The 23,789-nt window shown below is 43.1% G+C and overlaps 1 protein-coding gene and 1 pseudogene across 1 annotated transcript in view; one reads left to right on the top strand and one right to left on the bottom strand.

Annotated features, from left to right (window-relative positions):
• The first annotated feature begins 880 nt into the window (after positions 1–880).
• LOC136100046 (photoreceptor cilium actin regulator-like) lies at positions 881–10,075 on the top strand (annotated as a pseudogene).
• Positions 10,076–21,353: 11,278 nt separating this feature from the next.
• LOC136099665 (TOG array regulator of axonemal microtubules protein 2-like) overlaps positions 21,354–23,789 on the bottom strand; it is a 29,835-nt gene continuing 27,399 nt past the window's right edge. The window contains exon 20 of the mRNA XM_071805920.1: positions 21,354–21,725. Within this exon, the coding sequence (XP_071662021.1) occupies positions 21,478–21,725 (248 nt within the window). The 3' untranslated portion in view covers positions 21,354–21,477. The remainder of the gene's footprint in view (positions 21,726–23,789) is intronic.

The following is a 23,789-nucleotide window of genomic DNA, read 5'->3' as shown; positions in this document are numbered from 1 at the left end:
AGTGAACCAAACAACAGTTTTGTGGTTTGGTTGGTTGGTTGGTGTTTTTTTTTCAGAAATGGGTCTGTGTTTTTAATTTTTTAGCTTTTTTCTTATAGTTTTAACCCATAAAGTTTTGCAGTTCAGAGAACTAAGCCCTAAGTGATGAAAAGAAATAAAAGTAAGCAAATCACTTTTGTGACTGCAAAGAAAACATTCAGATTTTATCCCAAGACACTCAGAGGAAGGAAAATATGAATTTGCATTTAATTTTTCTTTCATCTAAAATTTTACAGTTTAGATCCATTAGAGGCAAATACCATCTCGACAACATATGCAAAACTTATTCTATAAATACTGTTATCGTGCAGTTCACCTTTTCAGGTTGTGAAACTATCTAGAAGAGGAAAAAAACCACTTTCCAAGAATTATCAACTGAGGGGAAGAAAAAAAATCAAAATCTTGTTTGGAAGTCTTAGAAGGAAGAGTAAACAGCTTGTCACTGGCAAGCAGGGGAAAAAATTGAAGCCCCTCAAGGCAGAAGTCTAACAGGTGTCTCTAACCCCTTGGATTTCGTGTCTTGTACTCTCCCATAGAAGTATACTTGGTCAAGGTCACCTTTCTCTTAGTTCAGGAGTATCATTTATGCACCTGTTCAAATAGTTTCCCTTCAAAAAGGCCTCTAAACTACAGTATCTTCCTTTGAATCTCTGCATTCAGCGTGTGTTATGCTTTTGCAACAAGGGAAATAAAGGAGGGACAGTTACCAAGTCCCTTTGCCTCCCAATACAGTGCAGAAAAAAAACTGCCTTAATAAATACAACACGGGTGCTGACTGGCTGGTGCCTGCTTACCCTAATGAACTTAAACTCTTATTTGTAGTGGACATCTGTCAAGACAGAAGTGAGGCACACAAGTCCTCTTAATCCATTAGCTCTAAATCCAGCAGAGCTTTCACACTTCTTTTTTTGAATTGAAGAAGAAAACCTGAGTGGGAACATAAAATGAGGCAGTGCACAACTCAAGAGAAGATCCTGGGCAGTGAGCACGTGAGATTTTGAGGCAAACAGCAATGAAAACCAACAACAAAACTGGAATTGTGATGGAAAAGCTGTGAGAAGAATGCCAGTCTGCAGTTCAGGATGAAACAGTAAGTTTGAATTTTTGTTGTATTTTTCCTATTTCATTTGGATTTTTAATCAAAGATAAAGCCAAAGACAGAGAAAGGATGGGCTGCACACCCTCTCACAATGAGATTGAGAATACAATTGCAAGAAGTGGTCTTAAGGCTTTCAATAAACCCAAAAGTGTTTTGCGTATTGATCCGGGAGATAAAGGAATCCCACTGCTTGTTAAAGGTTCATCTTGCTACAATATTGATGAATTCCACCAGTATGGGATCCAGGGGAAAGAATACCTGAGAGAAAAGGAGGATGAATTATCGGACCAGGACAACAAAGATGATTTGCAGTTATCTTCCAAGGCCCATTCAGATCCTCAAGTTTCCAGGGAAGACAAGGAAATTGAGAGGACAGCCACAGATGCTGAAGTTGTTATGTCCAAACTGATTGAGTCTCAAAAAAGTATCACTGAGGCCATACAGATCAGAAAGCAAAGCTCCTGTGAATCAGAAGCGTCACCTTTCATTTGGGATGACAAGGATGAAAGCAATGCAAAGCAAATTCCCAAGAAAGGAAAGAAGCAAAAAATCACAAGCTGGCAAAACAAGGTCGATCTAGCAAAAGTAAAGAAAAGTCCATTTCGTCACCGTGCGAGACAGAGAAAAAAGTAGATTTCCCAGAACTGCTTGTTAAGGCTCATCAGAGTGCATACACCTACTTAAATCCCAACCTCTCGAAATATGAAACTATACTTCATATGGCCAACCAGGCTACCCAAACTCAACTCTTCCTACAGCAGATGGTAAGCTTTCTTGTGCTTCGTTTTGATGAAATCAACCAGCTCTTGGAAGAAATTGCCAGTGATGGTGAAAGTCTCCTCAAAGACATAGGTGGGAATCTGGCACGGCCAGCAGAAAAAGGTGATTTGAAGGAGCACCCTGATCTTCTGCAACAACTACTGCAGTACACAGTCAATAAAATGCAGTTAGTGAGTGGGACACTGGCCTCTCTCACGTCTGACGCCCTGCAGGAAACATGCAGCTACCTGCAGTCTGCTGCAAGCAACCTGGAAGGAAAACTGAAAGCAAAGCAAAGCTTTGATGAGCGCCTGCTGAGGATGGTGAGGCTGCTTGAAGCCTCAGCAGTGAGATCCTCTCAGTCCCAGGGTGATGACAGGACTCTCTGCTCTGAGGACAGTGGCATTTGCGTGGACAACGAATCCCTCAAAGACTTCAGTGCTCTCAGCCAGCATGGAGGACAAGCAAGCTGTGATTCCTATGCACAGGGACATCCATCCCAAAAGTATGCCAGAACAGTGCGTGATGGGACAATGTCGCCAGGCACAGCCACATCCCATGACTGTGCACTTGAAAGGCATTTTAAAGATATATTTTACTCATCTGTGCGGAGTAAAGAAGCAACTTCTTGTCAGGGTAGAGTACCAGAAGGCATTTCTACCACGCCCCAATATGCAAACTTGAGAAAAAGTCATTCCTATAACTCCTTCCAGTCTGACTCTATTCAGGAAGATGAACATTTCAAAATATGTGAATCAACAGATTTTCCTTATGATGATGATGAAGATGATGAGGGAAGCACCCTGGGCGAGGATGATGACAACACAAGTTTATCAGATATGGGGAAGGATGCCCTGCCGAGGAGGCCCCTGTCTTCACCTGCAGTCACTGATAACACGCAAAGACAGTCCATCAAGAGGACAGAGAATGCAGAGAGAGAGGAAATTATTCTGAAGATGAAATATGCCATCAGTGAAAAAATCAAGTTTGTCCCAGCTAAATCCAGACATAAAGAATGGACAGAGGATGAGAGTGGAAGAGCGGTTTTAACAACAAGGCCCAGTACAGCAATGGGCAGACAGAAAACCTTCAGGAAACAACGACGGTCCAGGTCAGAGGAGTCCCTCAGAAGCCAGGCAGAGGACCCGACCCTCCTAGAGCTGCAGAGAACTCAGAAAGAGCTCAGCAAAAGGCTTGAAATGTTTTATGAGAAGAAGGATACACATAGCAACCCAGAGCCTTGGAAATCAAGAGCAGCACCCTATTTACAGGATGAACAAGTTACAGCCAGGTCCTCTAGCAAATTGAAGGCCTGCCTCTCAAAAAATTTCAGCATCCTGCCTAACCAGGATAAAGTCCCTTTGTTCATGGTTGATCAAAATCCTGCCAATCAGCTGGATGAAAAAAGAGGCAGAAAGCCTTTAAGAGCTACTGTGCCCATGCAGGAGACACCAGGAGGCAAAGAAAAGGAGCTTCCTGGAACACAAATGCTCAGTGGCAGCAGCTGTGCCCCCCGACAGTCTGTCAAAAAGCTTATTGAGACATTCAGTCCTACTGATGATCTCGTAAAAGCCGCACCTTTAAGATCTTTAGGACCAATAAAGTGCATCAGAAAATTTGGACTTCCAGTTATTCCACCCACCATTCCTTTCCAGAGAGGCCTGGCACCTTTAAATCCTAAGCATCGTATTTCACCAGTAGAAGACACGGACCCTTCAGACACCAATGGAGTTTCTTCTAGCTTTCCAAATGCCTTTCCTCCTGCACTAACTGCAGAATTAAGCAAGAAGGACACAAAGGAAGAAGCTGAAGAAGACCTTGAGAACCTGCCACCACCACCACCTGAAATGTTAATGGACACGTGTTTCGATTTATCTGAGCCTGAAGAAACTGCAAAAATAGAAGGAAACTCTTCAGAAGATGCCAAAAAGCCTGCCAAAACAGAATTTCATGCTGCTAAGAGAGCACAAGTTTCCCCAAAAATGAAAGCCTCTGTCCAGTCCATTGACTTACTGCCAAGTAAAAACATCAGTGGCCCCAGTGTGATCACTAATAAAGGTCTAAGGAATACAGGAGCAGGGGACGAGAAACTGCAGAGGTACTCTCTGGAGCTGAACCCTACCAGTGTGCACATACCTAGCCAGGAGGAGATACTGGAAACCCAGAGGAAAGAGGCTGCAGATTTGTACAAGCAAACCCATAAAATCATTCCTCTTCAAAATCCCAGCGGGGTTTCAAAACCACACATCAACAGCTCAGAGAGCAAAGAGCCCAATTCACCTGCGACTTTGGTGCAGTACCAGAAGCAAGGTTCTCCTGATTTGCTCAGGAGAAATGAAAAAGGCTCAGCATTTGCCAGGAGGGTCTCCCCAACGAGAACTCCTCCTCCTCCTTCTCCACCAATGGAGAAACGGCTTTTTAGCCCCCCAACACACCACAGACGCTCTCTGCAGGCTTGTAGCAACCCGCAACCAAGCTCACCCACCACGCAAAGGAAACCGAGTCCCCCCGCAAGTCCCAGGGTGCCCAGCCCACCCTCACAGAAGAAGCTGCCTTCTCCACCACCCCAGCGAAAACCGCTCAGCCCTCCCACGGGACACAAGCAAAGCTCGCCAACACCATACCGGATGCTGGGCTCCCCAGCCTACCGCCGAGATGCAAGTCCCCCACCGTTCTCCACCGCTCCTTCCCCACCAACCTCCCCATCCCGCTCCTACAAGGGGCCAAGACCTGGGCTGGATGCTGGAGATGAGCACCAGCTCTCCTCCTCCAAGAGAGGCAGCAATGTTCATTCGATATTTTGCCCAGCCACCTCTTCCTTATTTGAAGCCAGACCTCCACAGGAACCCACCAAACCCTCTGTGGAAGCGACCAGTCAGCCTGAAGCTTCATCACTTTCCCAAAAGACCAGCCTGCTTTTCCGGCAGCCTGGAGACCGGACCAGAAAGCTATCCCTGAGCGCTGCCAATCCTCAGCCGTTTGTGAGGAGAAGTTTCTCTGACCGCCGACCAGGGGTCCTGTTTCGTCTTCCAGCTGCCGTGACATCTGGCAGTGAACCCGCGCTTAACCACGCAAGGTAAGAAACTTCCCACTCTAGGCCAAGGAAGCGGAAGGGTAGCACTGCATTGGCTTTCTGAGCTCCTGATGAGAATTTAATGTCGTTGAGAGATTTCCCAGAAAAGCGCTCTCTTCATGTGCAGAACAGACAGCTGGGCAAAGATACCATGGCAGTTGCACTAGGTGATTGTTGTAGATCACTTCCAACTGAAATATTCTGTTCTATTTTCTCACCCCAGATTTCAGTCTGCCAGTATGAATACAGGGAGGAGTTAAGCTTCCATGGGTTGCTCAAGCCTTACACTTACATATCTGCTGTGACAGGTACCCCAGGGAAAATTCAGTGTTGGTTTCATGGCACAGAACTTCTCTTATTTGCATGGGGGCTAAAGATAGCCACATTCAATTCTTAAAAGCTCTGAAGTAACCATCAGGTTACACACATCTTTAAATAACCATTAGGAGGTAGGCTTGGACCAAGAGGAAGGGTATCATTCCTAACTTCAGCTTCTAAGCCAGTAAACTGTTCACCTGATATCTCTATTAAAATGTTTCAAATCAGCTGGCAAGAATGACAGATAATGTGAGCTTCTGAGCTTCTCATGTAGGCTTTCAGAACTAGGTGCCAATTTCAAGTCTAATGAGTCCACAGCCCAAGCCCAGTTTTCAAAGTGGAGAAACCTCCCATGGCTACTGAAGATTAATTGCTCTGAAAAAGTCAGTTTAAAGAAATTGAAGAATCAACACACCAGTTCCATGTTTGCAAGCATTGGTGGCCATTTTTAAAAAAATCTGGGCTTACCTTTAAATTCTCTCTACCACTAAAAAAAAAAAAAACAACCAAAAAAACCACAAACAAAAACAAACAAACAAACAACCCACACAAAACAAAACAAAACAAAACCAAAACCAAAACAAAAACAAAACAACAACTCAGAGCCAGCTAGGAAACAGAAATGGTATTTGGGAATACTCAAAGATCAGTGTAACAGCCCGGAAGTAAAAAGGGTTGTTATTCTAGTTTCTTAGCATCTTAGGATGTTTAAGTCCATTAAGCTCTAAGCTACGCAAGAGGATTAAGACCCTTCTCAGGCAGCCTTTCCTCATGTGAGGAATATTGTTACTCTTGCCAGAGAACAGCTGAAATCATGTGAATCATCCCCATGAGCAGAGATTGCAAGACCAACACTAGGAGGAGACAAAACTGCACTTGTAAGTGCACAAGCACTCCGCACATTGTGAATACTGGGACAGTCATGGATACTGAATGAGTAAAGGGACAGTCATAGGCACTGAAGTAAGGTGTCCAGGAATTCCCTCCCTAGAGACAGAAAAAGGATCAAGTTTCCCACAGGGACAGTAGAGAAAAGTGCTGAACAAAACATGTGAAGAACACGGAGAAATGCAGACCGGTTTGCATTCCCAGTTCTAATATTGCAATATATTCTGACATTTGAAAGTTTCCTAAAAGTCCTATATGTTGTTGCTGTGTTTTCTGTTGTTGTTGTGTACTATGTGAAGTCAGCTTTGCCTACTCCAGTGCCTGCTAGCAGATATAAATGTTTTCAGAAGAGGCTTTATATCAAACCTTGCAAGACAAAAGCCCTGGCAGTTTTATGGATCAATGTGAAAAACAGTCTTTTATAAATTGTTAGCTAATTTATGCTTAAATGGGGTGTATTATCTTTCTATTGTAGTCTGTCAGAGCATAGAGAGTAATATAAAAAAAAAAAAAAAACCACTGTAAATAAAATCTTCCCTTTCATGAAAAAAATTATATATGCTAGTGTTATGATATACAGCATTTTGGAAGAACAACATATATCCTGAGCCAAATTCAACTTACCATTTATACAAATGGACATCAAAAGTAGTCCTGCTGAGTTAGTCCAAATTTATATCAATATAAGCAAAAGGGAAAATTGGCCCATTAATTGCCACATACAGTGATTTAAAATGCAATACACTACCGTGTGTTTTCTTACATTTAAAATAAGCTGCCTGGAGGAAGCTTTTACAGACCTTACATCAAATGGCCTTATTTGAATATCACAGCAAATACACTGATGGGCAGAGAACTGTTTTAGGAACCAGCATAAGGCAGAAGCTCCAAGAGCTCCTCCCATCACTGCTGCTCATCTCCAGTCACTGGGGACCAGCACGGTTGCCACAGCTGTGAGCGCCACATCCCCATGCACAGATGCCGACCCCTGCTCTTGCAGCAGATGCCATAAGAGACAAACCACCATACCCTGGTCCGTCTTTCTCCTTCAAGTTCATTAAGCATACAAGGCTTCCTCTGCCTTGCCATTCATTCAGCTGACGGACGGAAATTTCGAAACATGTCCCCAAAACAGATGTTGTGCTCCTAAACCTCCTCGTTCTGGCCATGTTTGCATCTGGTCTCAAGTTCACAAGCTATTCCCAACCAGCTGTCAGTCTCCTTTCCTTCATTCCTTCCCTTGCTCTACCTCTCCTCTACAAATATAACAATGCCTATTTTTTTGTCTGTGTGGGGGTTTTGTGTGTTATTAGCAGCTCCAAGCACTAGTCACAGGAGGGAGGAGAGGCAGAGGCAAACCTGCAATAGCATCACTCTTTTACAGGTAAAACATTTTGAAAATCAGTGAGTTAGCCAGTTTCTACTATGCTCCCAAACTCAAGGATAGAGTCCTCCAATTTTTCCATGCCCAATTAAAACATCAATTTGCTGAGAAACAGATTGTTTAAGAGAGGAGCTTGTACAAGCAACATGTTTCTCATTAGGCAGCTGAGCACCCTCTCCCACCCACTCCATTTTAGAAGAAACACCAAAAAAGGGGGGTGACTTCCATCTCACTTGCTAACTGGTGTTGCCAGGCATTAAATGTCACTGCTATACGCAGACTTGCATGTCTCCTGTACACTCGCTGATCCCCTAGAAGGCAAAAAGCATTTCTTTCCCAAGATTGTCTCCTGCCCATCCTGTTCTCTAAGGAGTATCAGGACTTAAGACATCATTAGCCCTAAGGTGGGAGCTAGAGCTTTTGTGTCCAGTCTTAGGGTACTTGATGAGAGTTTCAGGTTTCAGTGCTCAAGTCAGTACAACTGGTTCCCACATGGACAGCCAGTACATGGACAGAATGAGCTGACTTTGCTGGTTTCTAAGCTTGGTCGTTTGACAGCAATCAGCAGCTATTGGCATCTTATCAAGGCATAACATGTACAATCGCTCTGCTCACAGAAATCTTGCTGATCTGTAATAGGATTTCTGTGTGTGCAGTTAAACAAAATAATATTTTATTAAGATTCCTAATCTCCCAAGAGGTAGAACAAAGATAAAAGATTACATGCCTTTAAGATATTGTTCGAGGAGGGCTTGAGGATGGATTGTGTTGACTCAATCAGACCGAAAGCAAGTAGCCCAAGTGAGACCTTCTGCAACTGGGTGATATTTGGGTCTGGATTATTTTCATGACTGGTCACATATCAGAAATCTCTTCCTCAGTTCAAATAATTAAACTCCTAGCAGTCAGAGTAGGAACACGACAGCTTGTCTGTAGTTGAAAGCTAATACAGTTTAACAGTTTATATACTTAAAACACAATAATGATTCCCAGATAACTCATGTTGAGCTTAAACCACTTTAATTAGTTACAGCAACACAGGGCACATTTCAGCATGAAGGCCCAAGGCGTGAGACATACATGACTAGCTCCACTGCTATAATAGATCTTGATTCATAAAGTCCCTGTGGCCCTAAAGATTGCCAGTGTGACTTCAGGAACATCATTTACACTTTCCGTGTCTCAGTTCTCCTGACTGCAGCATCCCACAGTCATGTTGGCATACTCAGAAATCACTGTAACCTCACTCAACAGATGTGTAACAGAGGTAAGACCTTTCCTCCAGCAGGGTCTGGAACAAGACTTTTTGTGCAAGTCTGTGTCCACCTGCAAGTAAACCCAGATTCATACTGATCCCCGGTTCGACATATGAAACGTTTGCTTCCCAGTAGACTTTTGGGAGGGAACAGTACAGTGCATATACACAGGAGACAGGGAATTACATAGTATTGTGCAGCATCTGTGCTTTGAGGGTTAATGTGGTCTAATCAGTGCTGTTTTAAAAAGTCACAATTCATTAGCCTCTTAACTTAAGCATCTTTCCTTCTGCAGCTTGGAGGAGAGCCCTAGGAAAGCAGGCGACTCTTGGAACAGCCCTTGCGTACCCGAAATCAAAGAGTCCAACAGATCCGCGTCCCACCCCGAGCTCTACATCGTGGGCCAGGGGCTGCAGAGGGACTGACAGCAGAAGCACCTGCAAAGAATCAAAGCCAGAGGCCCCAGGGGGCCTTAACCAAACCTCCAAAGCCTGTCTCCATTGTTTTTTTTAGGAAACAATATGACGGCATCACATGGAAAAACCCAGACTGGTCCTAACAATCTAGTGAAATATCAGTAGAGGGGTAGGCAGCTGCTTCTTCTTTGGATTGCATTTCGTGGCGCAACTCGAAGATTTACACTGAGCAAAAGAAATACTTCGCAGTTGGTCAAGTCTGAGGCAATTTGATTTGATAAAGACAGGACCCAGAGAGAAGTCCTTTGTTTCGCTGTTTGGCTAAAGGAGTTCAAAAACTTTCAGAAATTATCAATATTTGACAATTTATTTATTCAGGAGGCACCAAAGTTTCAGTTATGTAAAAAGTGTCTGTTGTGACATTTCCAGGGGGGAGGTAAAATCCTGAACCAATTGATTTTTCTTGCAAAAACATCAATGGCTTCAGCAAAACCACATCTTTACACTGGGTATTTGTCAACATGCAGAAAGAGAATAAGACCAATACAAGTTAAAACAAAATAACCTCTTTTAAAGGAGTAAAATTAGGGACCTTATTCCCTCAAAAAAGGCTTTGATCTTCTAAATCACCCTTGATCATCATATAATCTCATCACCTCTAGTTTCCAGGGTACAAGGCTTAATCCTGATTAGAGTAGTTTTGTAATAGCCCAATCAAACATTATGAATCCTGAGGCACCTAAGGACATGTATTTTTTTCTTTTTTTTAAAGAGAAGAGAATGCTAGCATAGAGAACCCTGCTCTCCCTGAAACAGATTTATATTCTTTCTGATTTATGCCGTTTGAGGGGATTTATTGTCATTTCCCTGAAGAGTCTAGACAGATGTTTGTTAATAAAAACACAAGTTCTTTACAGTCGATTAATCCCAGGCTTTTACAGTGGAATACAGTTTCAGAATTTACTGGATCTTGCTCACCTCATTTATCATCACAATTAAGATGCAAATTAGAATTAATGTAATTTTAATTACTTTAATTTGATGTGATTTTATATGCAACTTCAGCACAGAATGAGATCCAGGAAAAAAAAAAAAGCCATTTGTGGTCCTGTTTTGATAGGAATAGTTTAAATTTTTCTTATGGTTTTCATGATAGTGGCATCTGGGCACTCCGCCTTCACACAGGATTTTTAACCTTTCCTGCCACCTTCATGGTGGGAGAACTGAGACTCATGTTGTGCTGTACAAGGGACCCCTTTGGATACTGAGCTCCTGAGGTTTTAGTCTGGTGCCTTAATCACAACGATCCTTCTTCAATTATTTCAGTGCCATCTTCTGACACCTTAATTGTCATATTTAAGGTGAGGTATTGAACAGAAAGAAGCAACTCCCGGTAAGCAGATGCTGTGGATCGTCAGGGCTTTGTGAGCTTGAGGTGGTACAGCAGCCTTACCCAGAGTGTACAGCCAGGAGATGTCAACACATCCACCTTGCAGTCACACAGGCAGATGCACCGTCCCCTGTTGAACTGGGAAATCACTGCGGGTACTGCAAAGATCAACAGCAGGGCAAACTGCAGGCTGGCCTTCCCCCTCATCAGAAGTGTAGCTCCCTCCCAGATACACAGAGATACAAATACATTCACGTGCACTTTGAGTTTGTCTGTTCTGCTGGCAGGAACTACCCAGAATGGAACCAAATCAGGAACATGACAGCAGAAAGTCAGCGCTTTGCATGCCTAAATGTGGCTTTGAAGATGAAAATGTGACAGAGTGGGAGGACAACTTCTGCTCAGCTGCTACAATCATTTTATCTCTTTATGGTTTCATGCTGAAATGTCCCGGCACCCATGATGGGTGATGAGAGAAAGTATTCATTTATATACCCCAGGCACCAAAATCTGTGGTACAAGAGCTACAGCGGCACATGGAGCAACACTTCAATTCAGCAATCAGGCTGGAAACCTCCTCACACATGTGCCAGCTAGACGTGGAGTCAGCCAAAGCATCTTCCCCCAAAAACCAGGCTCCCCTGAAAACCTGGCACACAAACTGTCATCCTACCACAGCATCTCTCCCAGCTTTGACTAAGCCCATGGTCGTCAGGAGGCTCATTGCAAACACAACCCCACTTGAACACTGCAGCTGCTGAAGGGTTCGGATGCTGCTCTAAGGACGCTGCAGAAAACAGAGAATTATATTCAAGAAACAGAGCTTCTCCAGGAGCGATCTACAACTTTATAATATGAATTTGTGACTACATACAGCTAACAGATTCTCTTCAGTACAGTTAATGTACAGGACTATTGCAAATAAAGTGTTTACCTTCAATTTGTATCGCAAGCATGAGATTAAGAGTAACTATAGTATGGAGGAAATTATAGTTTGGGTGGTCACTTTAAAAAAAAACGTTTATACAGTTTTTTTGGACAACACTTTCATTTTTCATTAATGTAATTTTTCTGGAATACAATTGTTTTATAAGACCATACTCAAATTTAAGATTTATTTTTTACTGATGTAAATAAATCAGAGTTTTTATATGCAAGGTATGAATTGAGCTCTCTTACATTCTGTATGCAAACGGCTTAAATCTTACCCCAATGTTATACTACTGATTTCTTCCTTAGTACGCTAACTAGTGCCCTGTGCTATAAAAAGTCTATTTGCTTCCTCCTCACCACAGTGCAAGCCTGTTTTATGTTTTACTTGTACATCAATTAAGGTTGCATTTCCACTACACAAACGTGCCTTCTTTAGGCTACAAGATCAAGCCTGTACACTGACAGAGCAGAGCAGAGATCAGCTGTGCTTCCACCCTTCCCCTGCCCTGATTTAAGCTTGAGCTACCTGGCAATTTTGTACTCTGTTTAGTAGAGTTCCTGCATGCAACCACGGCTAGTTTGAGCAGCAGGTAGTGGTTTTCCCCTAAGGATTAAAACCAGAGTGCACCTGCTGCAGTGGAGTCTCATTGCAGAGGGGCTGAGCACAGAGTGAAGCAGTATCAGTTTTCCAGCCAGGGCTTCACTGCTGCAAGAACAGTGGCCAACAGCTCTGTGTGGCACTTTATCTGCAGACCTTTAAAAAGCTGGCAGGTGCCCTTGCTTCCAGTGACGCTGCTCACATCTCAGACCTTGCAGGGACTTGTCATTCCATACCCTCAGTATCTGAAGACCACAAGAACATGAAAGCACTACTTATACTCCAGTTACTTCTTTGACAAGAACTACTCCAGATATTAGCAATCTGGATGACAGCACTACGCAGGTTATCAATAAAACCAGCGTGTCACAGTGTTTGCGCTGCCACACCTCTGAACACCCAAAGCATTTCATAATCATTTATGAAGTTTCGTCATTAAGAGGAATATTCTGAGAAGTTGTTCCCTTTGCTCTATGTAGGAGGGAAAGAAATCTCAGCACAGAGATAGAGTAACCTGTTCTTACTGTCATGTCTCATCAGTAAGGAGCTGCCAACATCTCCTGAAGAGAAATCCTTCTAGATTAGCAGATCATTAATCCATCCACAGCAGATACACTCGGTGCCATCATGACTGCAGTGTGTATAGATGCTTGTTGCAGTTATGAACTTCAAACTCAGATTTTGATCTTCCCGGGCAAGATACTGCAGGTTTCATAATGCTTGCAGTATTGATTAGGGACTCATTTCCATGTTGTCCTCAGACAAATATAAACTCACTACTGTATATTGGATCAACTGAAAGTTTGGAGCAAAGATCCCAACTTTCCATTTCTTGGCCATTTTGGATGAATAATGAAAATGTAAATGTCAAAAAAAAGATGTGCAGATACAGACAGTAGGCACTCAGCTGGACAAGGTGGTCAAGACCCAGGACCACGTTATCCCTCTGATCTCATTTTGGTTCATCTCACATCTGCCTGCCCTGCATATACCCTGTTCCACCACTGCAAGCACAAAATTATCTGCAGCCTTCACCATCCCTAATTGCTCTCCACTTTACTGACATACTGAATTTCAAAATCTGGCCGCTTACCTGTCCTCATCCTTTCTTTAGTAATATTCCACTCTGTGACTGCATTAAGTAATCCTGTGAGGATTTCTGGAGTTAGACTGTATAGAGTACAGCCTTTATCAAGGTTCTTTTAAAGGAGAAAGGGGTTATAAGCCTGTCTTACTCTGTATGAATCCCTCTTGCTTTAATAAAGTTTTCCTTGAGGCATAGATGAATTGATTATATAGCAATTAAGAAGAAACTGAAAGCTTTCAGTGTTAAAGGCTGCTCTTCATTTATTATTACTATTACTAAACCACTGGGTCTTCAGCATATGAATGAATGAAAGCTGAGGCCTAGGGCTGCCAACACAGCAATGTCCTTCACAGTATCACAGTATGTTTGGGATTGGAAGGGACCTCAGAAGATCATCCAGTTCAATCCCCCTGCCGGAGCAGGAACACCCAGATGAGGTCACACAGGAACATGTCCAGGTGGGTTTTGAATGTCTCCAGAGAAGGAGACTCCACAACCTCCCTGGGCAGCCTGTTCCAGTGCTCTGTTACCCTCACTGAGAAGAAGTTTCTCCTCAAATTGAAGTGGAACCTCTTGTGTTCCAGCTCGATCCCATTACCCCTTGTCCTATCATTGTTTGCCACTGAGAAGAGCCTGGCTCCATCCTCACGGCACTCACCTTTTATATACTTATAGACATTAATAAGGTCCCCCCTTAGCCTCCTTTTCTCCAAACTAAAGAGACTCCCCAGGGCAGTGACTGTAAAGCTGGGAACAAAACTTTCCAGGCATTCCAGTAGACACAGAAAGATATATAGCAAGGCTGACATGGCGCTACAGGTAAAACCTAAACCAACAAATTCACTGGCTGCTTGGCTTTTGAGTGTGACTCTAAGAAGTCAGCCTAATGGGGCAATTTGCACCTTGCAGCCTTCCTGCCTCTTGAACCCAATATCAGTGTAAGAGTCTTATATTCAAACTCTAAATTAAACCTGTCGGTATAATACATTTTTTTTTTTTTTTAATATTTTTAATGTTTTCCTCCACTTCGAAGTGTTGTGTCTTTTCTTGTAAATAGAGTTACCATAGACATTGAGGGCACAAGGTAATGCATCTCTCTGGAGTTTTTTAATACTGATGTTTTTTAATCAATAACCTGATATCCAATGCAGATCCTTTCATCCTCATATTTCGGAGAAAACACATGCATATACGTACATGCGTTAATGGCATACCAGTAGGCTTCCATAGCACGCTTTTTCATGTGGATAAACCAGGCAATGGGGAGCATGAGGGCTGCCCGGCTGGCGCTCAGCGCTCTGCAGACAGACACAGGGCTCCTGGTAAGCAGTTACCTAATTCTGAATCTGAGACAAATATAATGTCGATCCACGTATCACATTAACAACAGCTGGTAACAGGATATCTCTAAGGTGCAAAATGAAGAAATAATCTAGAAAGCACCATGGACAGTTGAAATAAAATTACAATGCTACATTCTTCATGTTGAAAACCTCAGGACTTCAGAACTACTTATCCTACCAATAGCCAAGAGTGGGAGAAAGCACGTACTGCACCTCTGAGCTCTGCCAGCCCAGGCGAGGCAACAATTTCCCCATCCAGCCCTGCAGATTTCTCTTGACAGCCAAAGAGCTAGGAAAAGCTTTTCCACAGGGAAATAAAAGAAAAAAAAGCTGCTGGAAACACACAACAAGCGCAGTAGGCATTTAGATGCCCAGTGTATTCCCAACACAACGGCTCAGCAGCCTGTCTGCTCCAGCCACACAGTGAAGTTTGTCGTAACTGCCACAGAGGCTGTTTACAAACCAGCAAAAATAGAAAGGCACTTCTTTAAATAAACAGTGTACTAGTAACTTTAGGAGTCCTTCGATGGGTTTGATTTAGACTCCTTGCAGTGAAAAGGAGACTAGAACTTGTGCGAGCGTCTCTGTTCTTCAGATGATGCTTCCCAGGAGACTGACATGCTCCAGAAGTTCAAGGCAACAGCTCTGGGGCTGAGCATCTCCCACCACCCATTTTGGGATGGCAGGCCAGCCCAGCAAAGAGGTAAGCAGAAAGCTAGCACAGGGCCCAATGGATCCAGTTATCTTGAGGTTTCTATCTCAATTGTTTTTTCCTCCTAAATTTGCATAATACTGAGCCAAGACCTGAGCTATATCTAAATTTAATTTTGTAAGCCAAGCACTTAGCAGTACTCTGAAGCACCATCAGGAGGACCATGCATCATCCACGTTTGTTTATTACCATGTTTGAAGACTAAGAAATGTTTCTGATGTGAAAGAGCAGTGACTTCAAGGAGAGGGAAAAATACTACCCTTCCAACAGCAAGTTTCACTGTCTTTACTACGGTGTTTTAAAAAGATCTGAGAAAATATTAGAGCAGAGAGGGGGGTAAACAGGCAGTCTGTTTCCATGATTTTGTCTCCAAGGAAAACAAAAAAGACATATTCGCTTTGCTGGTAATGGCAACCCTGTAAGCTCACGGACTGTTCTTCCCTCCATCATGCTACCCTGCCTGGGCTTTACTAGGCCAGGATTAGATGATAGCTAAGCAAACACACACAGCTACATAAAATAGATTTTTTTCCTCCAGAAATCCTAATTCATACCTCACACATGCATTTTCTTTTGTAACATCAGAAACTGGCAACCATGCAGAATATGCTGACAGAATGTTATGGTTTGCACTGGGCTGTGAAGTGTTTTTTCCTAAGGCACAGGAATAATGGCAGCTACACGTTAAAATGTAAGTTTAGCAGATTCAAATGATTATGAAACAAAACTGTTAAACAATTTCTTAAGAGGCAGCAATGTCAATGATCACGCAGTTCATCAGGAGTCAGAGCCAAACCTAGAAGCGCTTGTTCCAGCTACACAGGAATTCATTACGCTGGGAAGCACTGGCCCATGGCAATGAGTTGTCACATAGCTCTGGGCTGAACGGCACCCAGGCTGGAGTATAAATAGATTTGTGAAACCCTTCTCACCTGTTGTTGGCCTTATGGTCAGCTCATCCTCTACAAACAAGTTACAAACAACACTACTTTACTGCTGTTCTGGGTAAATGCACATATATCTGCCGTCTGAAAAGCAGGGCATGTTTTTCCCATGAAATACGTTTCCTCTTCTTACATATAAAATTGTGATTGAAGGCAGCTATAAGCCAGAAATTACTCGGATTGCAAATGTGCAAAGCTTTGGGATTTGGGCCAAGTATTCTTCAGGTCTGTTGTGAGCAAAGGATATATCTAGTTAGAAAACTTTATTCTATATAGGACCTTTTGGGTACATTGTCTCCCAAACGTGTAAATAAATGATGCCATTGCAATGCCAAATAATGAAAAGTAGCAGCGGATGACACAAAGAAGCCATGGCAAAAGACAAAGAGGAGGAGAGGGCCACTAAGGAAAGGATACAGTGGGACAGATTTATGCATTGTTGGAAATGCACTAAGGAAGATCTTAGGCCAGCTTTTACTGGGACAAGTGCAATCTGTAATTTTGAAAACAAACAAACAAACAAACAAAAACTATAGCTTCCTACAGGCATGAAACATGAACTACTGTCACCCCTGGGCAGGACCAAAAGAGGGGCACGCTGTTACCATTACCGTCAAATGGAGCATTAATGGCAGGATCACAGGGAGGTCCAGCCTGCAGGGCCACCCACCAGCACCACTGGGCTGAGTTAGCTGGAGGGTGGCCGTTCCCTGAGGAAACAGGAGCATGTTTTGTTTTCACTGAGTGATACTGAAAATAAAAAGCTGCCAGAATAATACAGTAATCAAAGCAATAGAGATCCTGGTACTGGCACAATTATGCACATGTGAAAGTCATCTTATTAGAATAGCCAACTTCCCTTCTTGAAATAACACGTACTACTACTTGTATGTTTGCACTGACAGAAATGTGTCAACACTGAGCAGTTTTATAGTCTGATCTATTATATACACTGACAGCATGCACAGACGAGGACTATTGTGAAAAGGAAGTGTCTCTACGTATAGATGTGTGCGTACAGATGTGTGTGCATCTGCAGAGGAAGCCCCAGCAGCAGCAGTTGAATCAGAGGGCATGTGACATTTGAGGCCGTGCCCGAGAGCCGGGGCACAGCTGCAGTGCTGGCCGCAGGGCACCGACGACGTCCCTTCCAGGAGCCAGCAGCAGGGAGTGACAGACCTGCACATCCTGCAGCCTTCACCCCAGTCTCCAAAGGGGGCCGAGGTTGTACGTGCTGCTCTCAAATGCAGCAGAGGTGAAACCTGTTAAACTACCATGAAAATAGCACAGCCTTTATTTATCCAGGGCACAGCTATTAGCACAGAGCATGGCTTTTACAGCTCCTTTACCTCTGCCAACTGCATTCAAAGCTGTTGGGGAGCTTTTAAGGAAACACAGGGGCAGTTTGTTGGCCAGAGTTACTGTTTTTTTCAGCTAAAGATATCAAGGCAGAGTGGAGGCTTAATGGTTCGGGTCAACTCTAATTTTAACTAGAGTGGTTTTCTCACCTCTGTCTGTATCAAAGGCAGTATCACAGTATCAGGATTCAGTGTCAGCTGTCAGAGATTTGGTAGCAATGCAACCACTTTTATTCCCATCGTCACTATTTACCAAGGACTAAAATAGCCACCTCAGTGCAAATCCCCTCCCTCTGCTTGAGAGAGGGATTGCAGCACCTGGTTCCCAAGCTCACCTTTAACCTTGGCAAGAGCAAACTCTACCAGAATCACCTTATTATGATCCATGCCCCAGCTGCACCTCAGCAAAAGCAGCTCCCTTCAGGTGCATTCTTTAATTCTTTGCTCCACCTCTCACAGCAGCACCATGAAGCAGAATCAACATTCTTTACAACAGGAGCCTTCAGCCTCTGCACCATGCTTTGGGTCCAGCCTTCCTTCCTTGTCCTCCCAGTTTGCCATTCATTTTTCCATATCCTTCCCAAAGTCTTCTTGGCACTGCCAAGTTCATGCACGTACATTCTGCTGCAGGGGTTTGTGGTTGCACTTCCACAGGCAGATTCAGGGTCCAGCTAACCCATTTGCATGGCACATGCACTCCGAAGAGCGGGTAAGTCATGCCATCAGGTGTGTGCTTTGACTCTCGGTGAGAAGAAAGTGCCCATTTGAGGAAAAGATGAATTTTGCAGACTGGATTCAGTGTATGTAGCACCAGTCTCTCTGCTCATGCAGCTTCAGAGTTCTAATGCCCCCTTGCACAGGGAGATGGCAAAAGACCACTCCCTACTCTGCAGGGGAATGTAAACTTTCTTCACTCCTTTATGGTAGACACCATATTTACCTTTTCTCCCCTGCCTTCCCTTATGACAACTCTACCTTCATCAAGCAGGAAGAACCATCTGTGACAGCCAGGGTCTGTCCTGGGCCTCTGGAAGGATGTAGGGTAAGAGTAAGCCAATGTACAAAGTTGCCATTCATTTATTTTCCTATCCTAACTTCTGTGGTTTAGCAACTGCACTGCACATTAAATGAATTAAACTGGGCCTGCAAGTGCAGCTTGCAGTTTCCTCTCTGGTGAGACTTCTGTAATAAAATTATAATAAAAATAAGTTTGAGAAGTTAAATATTTAAATTCTTATCAGTGCTGGAAAAAGGTTCAACACTGATTTGCCTTTTGTTTGTGCCATCCAAAAACCTTAGTAGCTTCTTAATGGCTTCTGAGATGTGCCCCTGTGCAAACCTGTGGCAGGAGAGCTCGTCTGAGCTGAATTAACCTTCACCCATTAAACCCTCTGCTTGTCACCAGAGACATTGTCAGCTAGATTTGATCTCACTGTTGTAGGACTGCCCCTCTTACAGGGAAACTGCCTCAGCTGGAGAGTTAAAAAAATAAAACACCTGGACAGAATAGGTACTGGCAGGCAATGCTTTATTCTCACCAGCTGTGAGGAGCAGTATGCATGAAAGCACCACTCAAGGCCAACAGAGAGTTAAGAAACCAGTTACAGGGGTTACATTTCAAACCAACTTTGCAAGTGCTACAGCTAAATGCATGAAAACACGCTCTAGAGACCTCATATCATGTGCACAAAAGCTTTTTTCCCCCCCAAGTGCAGAAGGTTCCCCCCACATTCCCAAAGGCCCAAGCATAGCCAAAGAGAAAGTAAAACTAAAGGACTGTTATTCAGCCCAGCAAAAGCAGCCTGTGCAGGGAGCACTTACGGGGCTCCGGAGGGAGAGACCTGCAGAGGAGGAAAACAGCAAGAATAACTTTTGAGGTAGAGGAAGCAAAACCAGGAGGCCCTCGAGAGATGCCAGTTGCTTAATTAAAACAAAACAAAAAAGGCAGAAAAGCAACCTGTCGAAATAGATCTCAGGCAGTAGCAAACTGCAGGTGCTTAAGGAAGTGACATAGTTCCAGATCTGCAATTTAAACAAGGGGCAATGGGTACCAACTAGAACACAAGAGGTTCCACTTATATATGAGATCTGCAAGGACTGTGGCTTCCGCTGCAGGATCTCCAGAAACACTGGTGTTTCAGAGCCAGGTCCCTGGCTTAGATCGCATACCAAGACTTCATAGAGATGAGTTCCTGAGTACTCCCTGCTACCAAAAGTTGGGAGTTCAAAAAAAAAAAACAAACAAACAGCAGCACAAAACATTTTAGAAGAGTCTACTAAATAATTTTGCCACTTTAATACTGTACTAAAAAGAGATTCCTTAAGAGGTGCCACAGTGCAACCATTTTATCTGGCAAGTTAGAGTCCTGCATAGCTTCAGACATACCGAACAATGCAGCACATAAACATAAGACCATAAAATTCCTGGAATGGTCAGATCTCCCTGGATTATTCTTTGACCTCCCAGCTTCCTACAAGGTCCTTGTATCTGTCAAGAACCTGTCAAGGCGCTTTTAAACTTCCATGGGCCCAGTGTGTCTCATGCTGTTATTTTCCTGTTTTTTCTTCTCCCCAAAACTTCTATTCTTCTTTCTTTCAAAACCCTGCCAGTATATGGAAGATTATGTGAACACAGATAAGGCTGCTTTGTTTTCATATCTGACTACACAGATGCACCAACATCTGCTGCTTTCAGCCCTTCCACTCTTCTCTCATCACTCCTCCCTCTTGTGCTTCCAAATCTGTGTATGGTGAAGGACTGGCACATCTCCTCCTCACTGTTTCCTGAATCTCAGGTTCAGAAGTGCTTTACTGGTCTGCATAGAAGGCAAATTCTTCACATCTCAAAAGACGGAAAGACATTTAGAAAATCTATATAGTTTTAAAAAAATATACCTTGTCCCACAATGCCTGCACACAGCTTACCTTTGCCCAGGACACCCTCAGCCCACTCACTGCCCAGCCAGCACCCCATGTGCAAGGTGTCACAGCCCCCTGCCACAAACCGCTCTCCTGCCCCTCCCCAGGGGTACCTCAGGGTGCTGGGTGGCAGTCAGATGGCACCCGTCACCTCACCACATCAGTCCATTGCATGTGGTGCACAGGGGACCACAGACAGGACGCATCCCCTGAAACGGGAAGAAAATTTCAGTGCATCTGGTGAGGTTTCTGCTGTCATTGGACTGGGGCTGTGAGCCTGACCTAGACATCTCAGGCCATTGCACCAGCAGCTACCAGAGACTTGTAAAGGGGCTGCCCGGCAGTTCGGCATCCGCTGCATACACTGGCATATACAGTGAGCTGCACATCCTCCCATAACCCCACTGCGTACCTTCTGGGCAAGCAGGTCCTGGCTTCTCATTCTATGCTTCTGAAATCAAACCATCTCTTCCTACAGTTCTAATGCTTCCAAAGCCCATCTCTTACTTTGTAAGTAAAAATATATGTATGTGCACATCTCTTAATTTCTATGTATATAAATATAGTATTTTCCTTTTTACAGTTACAAATTGCATTTACACACAGGTTTTATTTTTTTGGTATCTGTGCAAACTTCTTAGGGAACATGAGGTCAAGACATAAAACTTTAGAAAAATTCTTTTTTAAAATATTTTTTATTTTTAAAGAATTCTTAAATTTTTTTTATTAAGTTTTTTAAGATTTTTAAGTTTTTTTTAAAGTTTTTTTAAGGTTTGTTTTTTTTTTTTTTTTTTTTTTTTTTAAACCAACATCAAAATATATTAAGTAAATGTGTAACTACAAACTCTATCAGATAAATCCTCTTCTTCAAACACACGGAATAAAACGAATGCCACCACCACATCCACCTTTGCCTCCAGCTGTCCCACTCCACACCCCTCCTTCTGTTTCCTGGAGCACATCAAGCCTTCACATTCAGGTTCAAAAGATCCCAGAGGTTTCTTGTCACATACTGAGGCTGGTTGGTGGCATACTTCTTCAGGCTGGGGCCCATCACTTCGTCAAGGCTCTTTGCAAGCTTGGTGAGCACAGCCCTGACACTGCCGCTTCGGACAGGCAGGGCCTTGTTTCCCAAAAGGAACCAGAGCGCAGGCAGGACATAGCGGTGGACGAATTGAGGTTTCCGGGGATAAACAGTGGCCACAAGCACTGCCAGGTGAGAGAGACAAACAGATTAACAGCCGTAATGTAAACAAGTATGTTCCTTGTACCTACAAGTACCTACAAGTTTTGGTTCTTGGAAGGCTTTTCTGGCTAATATCAACAAGCACAAAGGGCCCAATGGTCCAGAAACAGGCAACAGTGGCTGATCATCCACTGAACAGCATAACCAACCTCTGAGGACCTTAATTTCTCCAAATCAGAGGCTTTGTATCCATGATAGACTTATCAAAGTGAATAATACACATTTTGTAAATAATTTCACTATCTGCTTCTGCATTACAAATGCCAAAAATGGCAAATCGCTGTTTATTTCCGTTAAGAAGTTGTCTAAACCAGCTGCTGAAGATTTTGAAATGCAGCTCAGAGAGGTAATTGAAAGATTTCTAACAAAAGGATGATTACTTTTTTTGTGACCTTTGACAAAGAATGACAGAAGTCCCGTGTGGCTGTTCCTTTTGCTTAGTGGCACACAGCAAACAGCAGTATGACACCACACTTCAAAACTTCAGCCCAGAAAAGATGTGTGTTGCTTGACAGTTTTCTTACAAACATCAGTGACTAACTGAGGTCTGTGACAGAAGGGTCCAAACTGAGGTTTTTTCCCCTCATACTTAGTGGCTTCTAATGAACAGCTGTTTCAAACTTCAGAATGTCTTAGATAATTACCCAAACCCCATTGCCATGGCATTTGAGCATCTCACGAGTTTAATGGCAATTGCCCTCACAACATTCCCTAAAATAGGGGAACAGAGAAAAATCTTACACAGGCGCCTGATATTTAACGCATTCTGCACATTCTCTCTGACGTCTGTTCTCAGCTCATTTTCTGAACTGAGCTCTATTAAATACAAACAAAAATTTACTATCAATAAGCTCCTTGCATGGCAGATTTTGCTGAGAGATCAAAATCTGAAATGGTCTGAAGAGAGCTTTGTTATCTTCTGTTCAGTAGAAACGTTATGCAGTAACTATTTATTATTTTGTAGTGGAAGGACCTTCATTTCCTCTATGCTGTTAATCTAGCATCAGTCATCAACATTTAAACGGCTCCTGACAGTACCTAAAACCAACTCTAGTAAGCAGGAAAAGGGTACCTATTTTAAAATAGGAGTTAATTTATGTTTAAATGCTATTAAACACAGTGGTCACTATGGAGCTTCAGAACAAAAAGAGCTGTCTGTTCCCACTGAATCCCAGAGAGAACATCTGCGCTTTCTAAAGTAGTTCCAATTTATGTTCAAATGCTGTATTTGAAAAAGAGATTAAAATAACTGTAAAAGTAAATTTTATGTTTACAGAGATTTACTTTATCCAAATTATCTTTAAAGGCCCTTTTATATTTGTTATGGCTAAACATGCCCTTTTGAGATTCATAATGAAGAAGCAAAGTGTATTAAACCTTGGATTAAAAGATGCTGGCATAACTAGAAGTGGATTTAGTCCTAATTAAAGCAAGGCTATAAATACTCTTCTCTAGTATATATTGAGATTATAATTTTTTCCATTCATTGGCTATTGCTGGACAGAGCAAGCTACTATTATAAATCAATTATCAGCTGTACTTCCAGTGTGTTGCACACTGCTGATACAGTAGACTGTTTGTACATCCTGAAATGAGTCCATATGATATCTGCAATACAGGCAGGGAGCCTCAGTGGGTTGGGCTGAACTGCCTCCTTCTGCCCCTAAATCCTGCCTTGCACAAAGTCCTTGCCTGTAATATGTGTGTTGAGTTTTCACCTACACTGTGACCCCCCAGGCTCTGCAGGACTCCGCCTCAAAAGTTTCCAACAGGACAACAAGAATCCTATGATGACAAAACAAACCGATCCTCAGAAATACCAGTTGCCACAATTTTTTTTCTAAAGGATGTTGGTTCGCTGTAGAACAGGGACCTCTTAGAGACCTCCATGACCTTTACTGTACTGTACTTCAAAAAGAGAAGTCAGCCAGGGTATTTTTAGGCCTTCTCTTTCCTGGAGGCGGGTCCTGAGATGCCTCAGTGAGAGCTCAGCGCTGGAGCCCAAGCGCTGTTCTTCTCTCACACAC

The sequence above is a fragment of the Patagioenas fasciata genome, chromosome 3, assembly GCF_037038585.1.
Source record: "Patagioenas fasciata isolate bPatFas1 chromosome 3, bPatFas1.hap1, whole genome shotgun sequence".
Lineage (NCBI taxonomy): Eukaryota > Metazoa > Chordata > Aves > Columbiformes > Columbidae > Patagioenas > Patagioenas fasciata.
The sequence above is the reverse complement of the archived record's forward strand: the minus strand, read 5'-3'. Positions and strand labels throughout refer to the sequence as shown.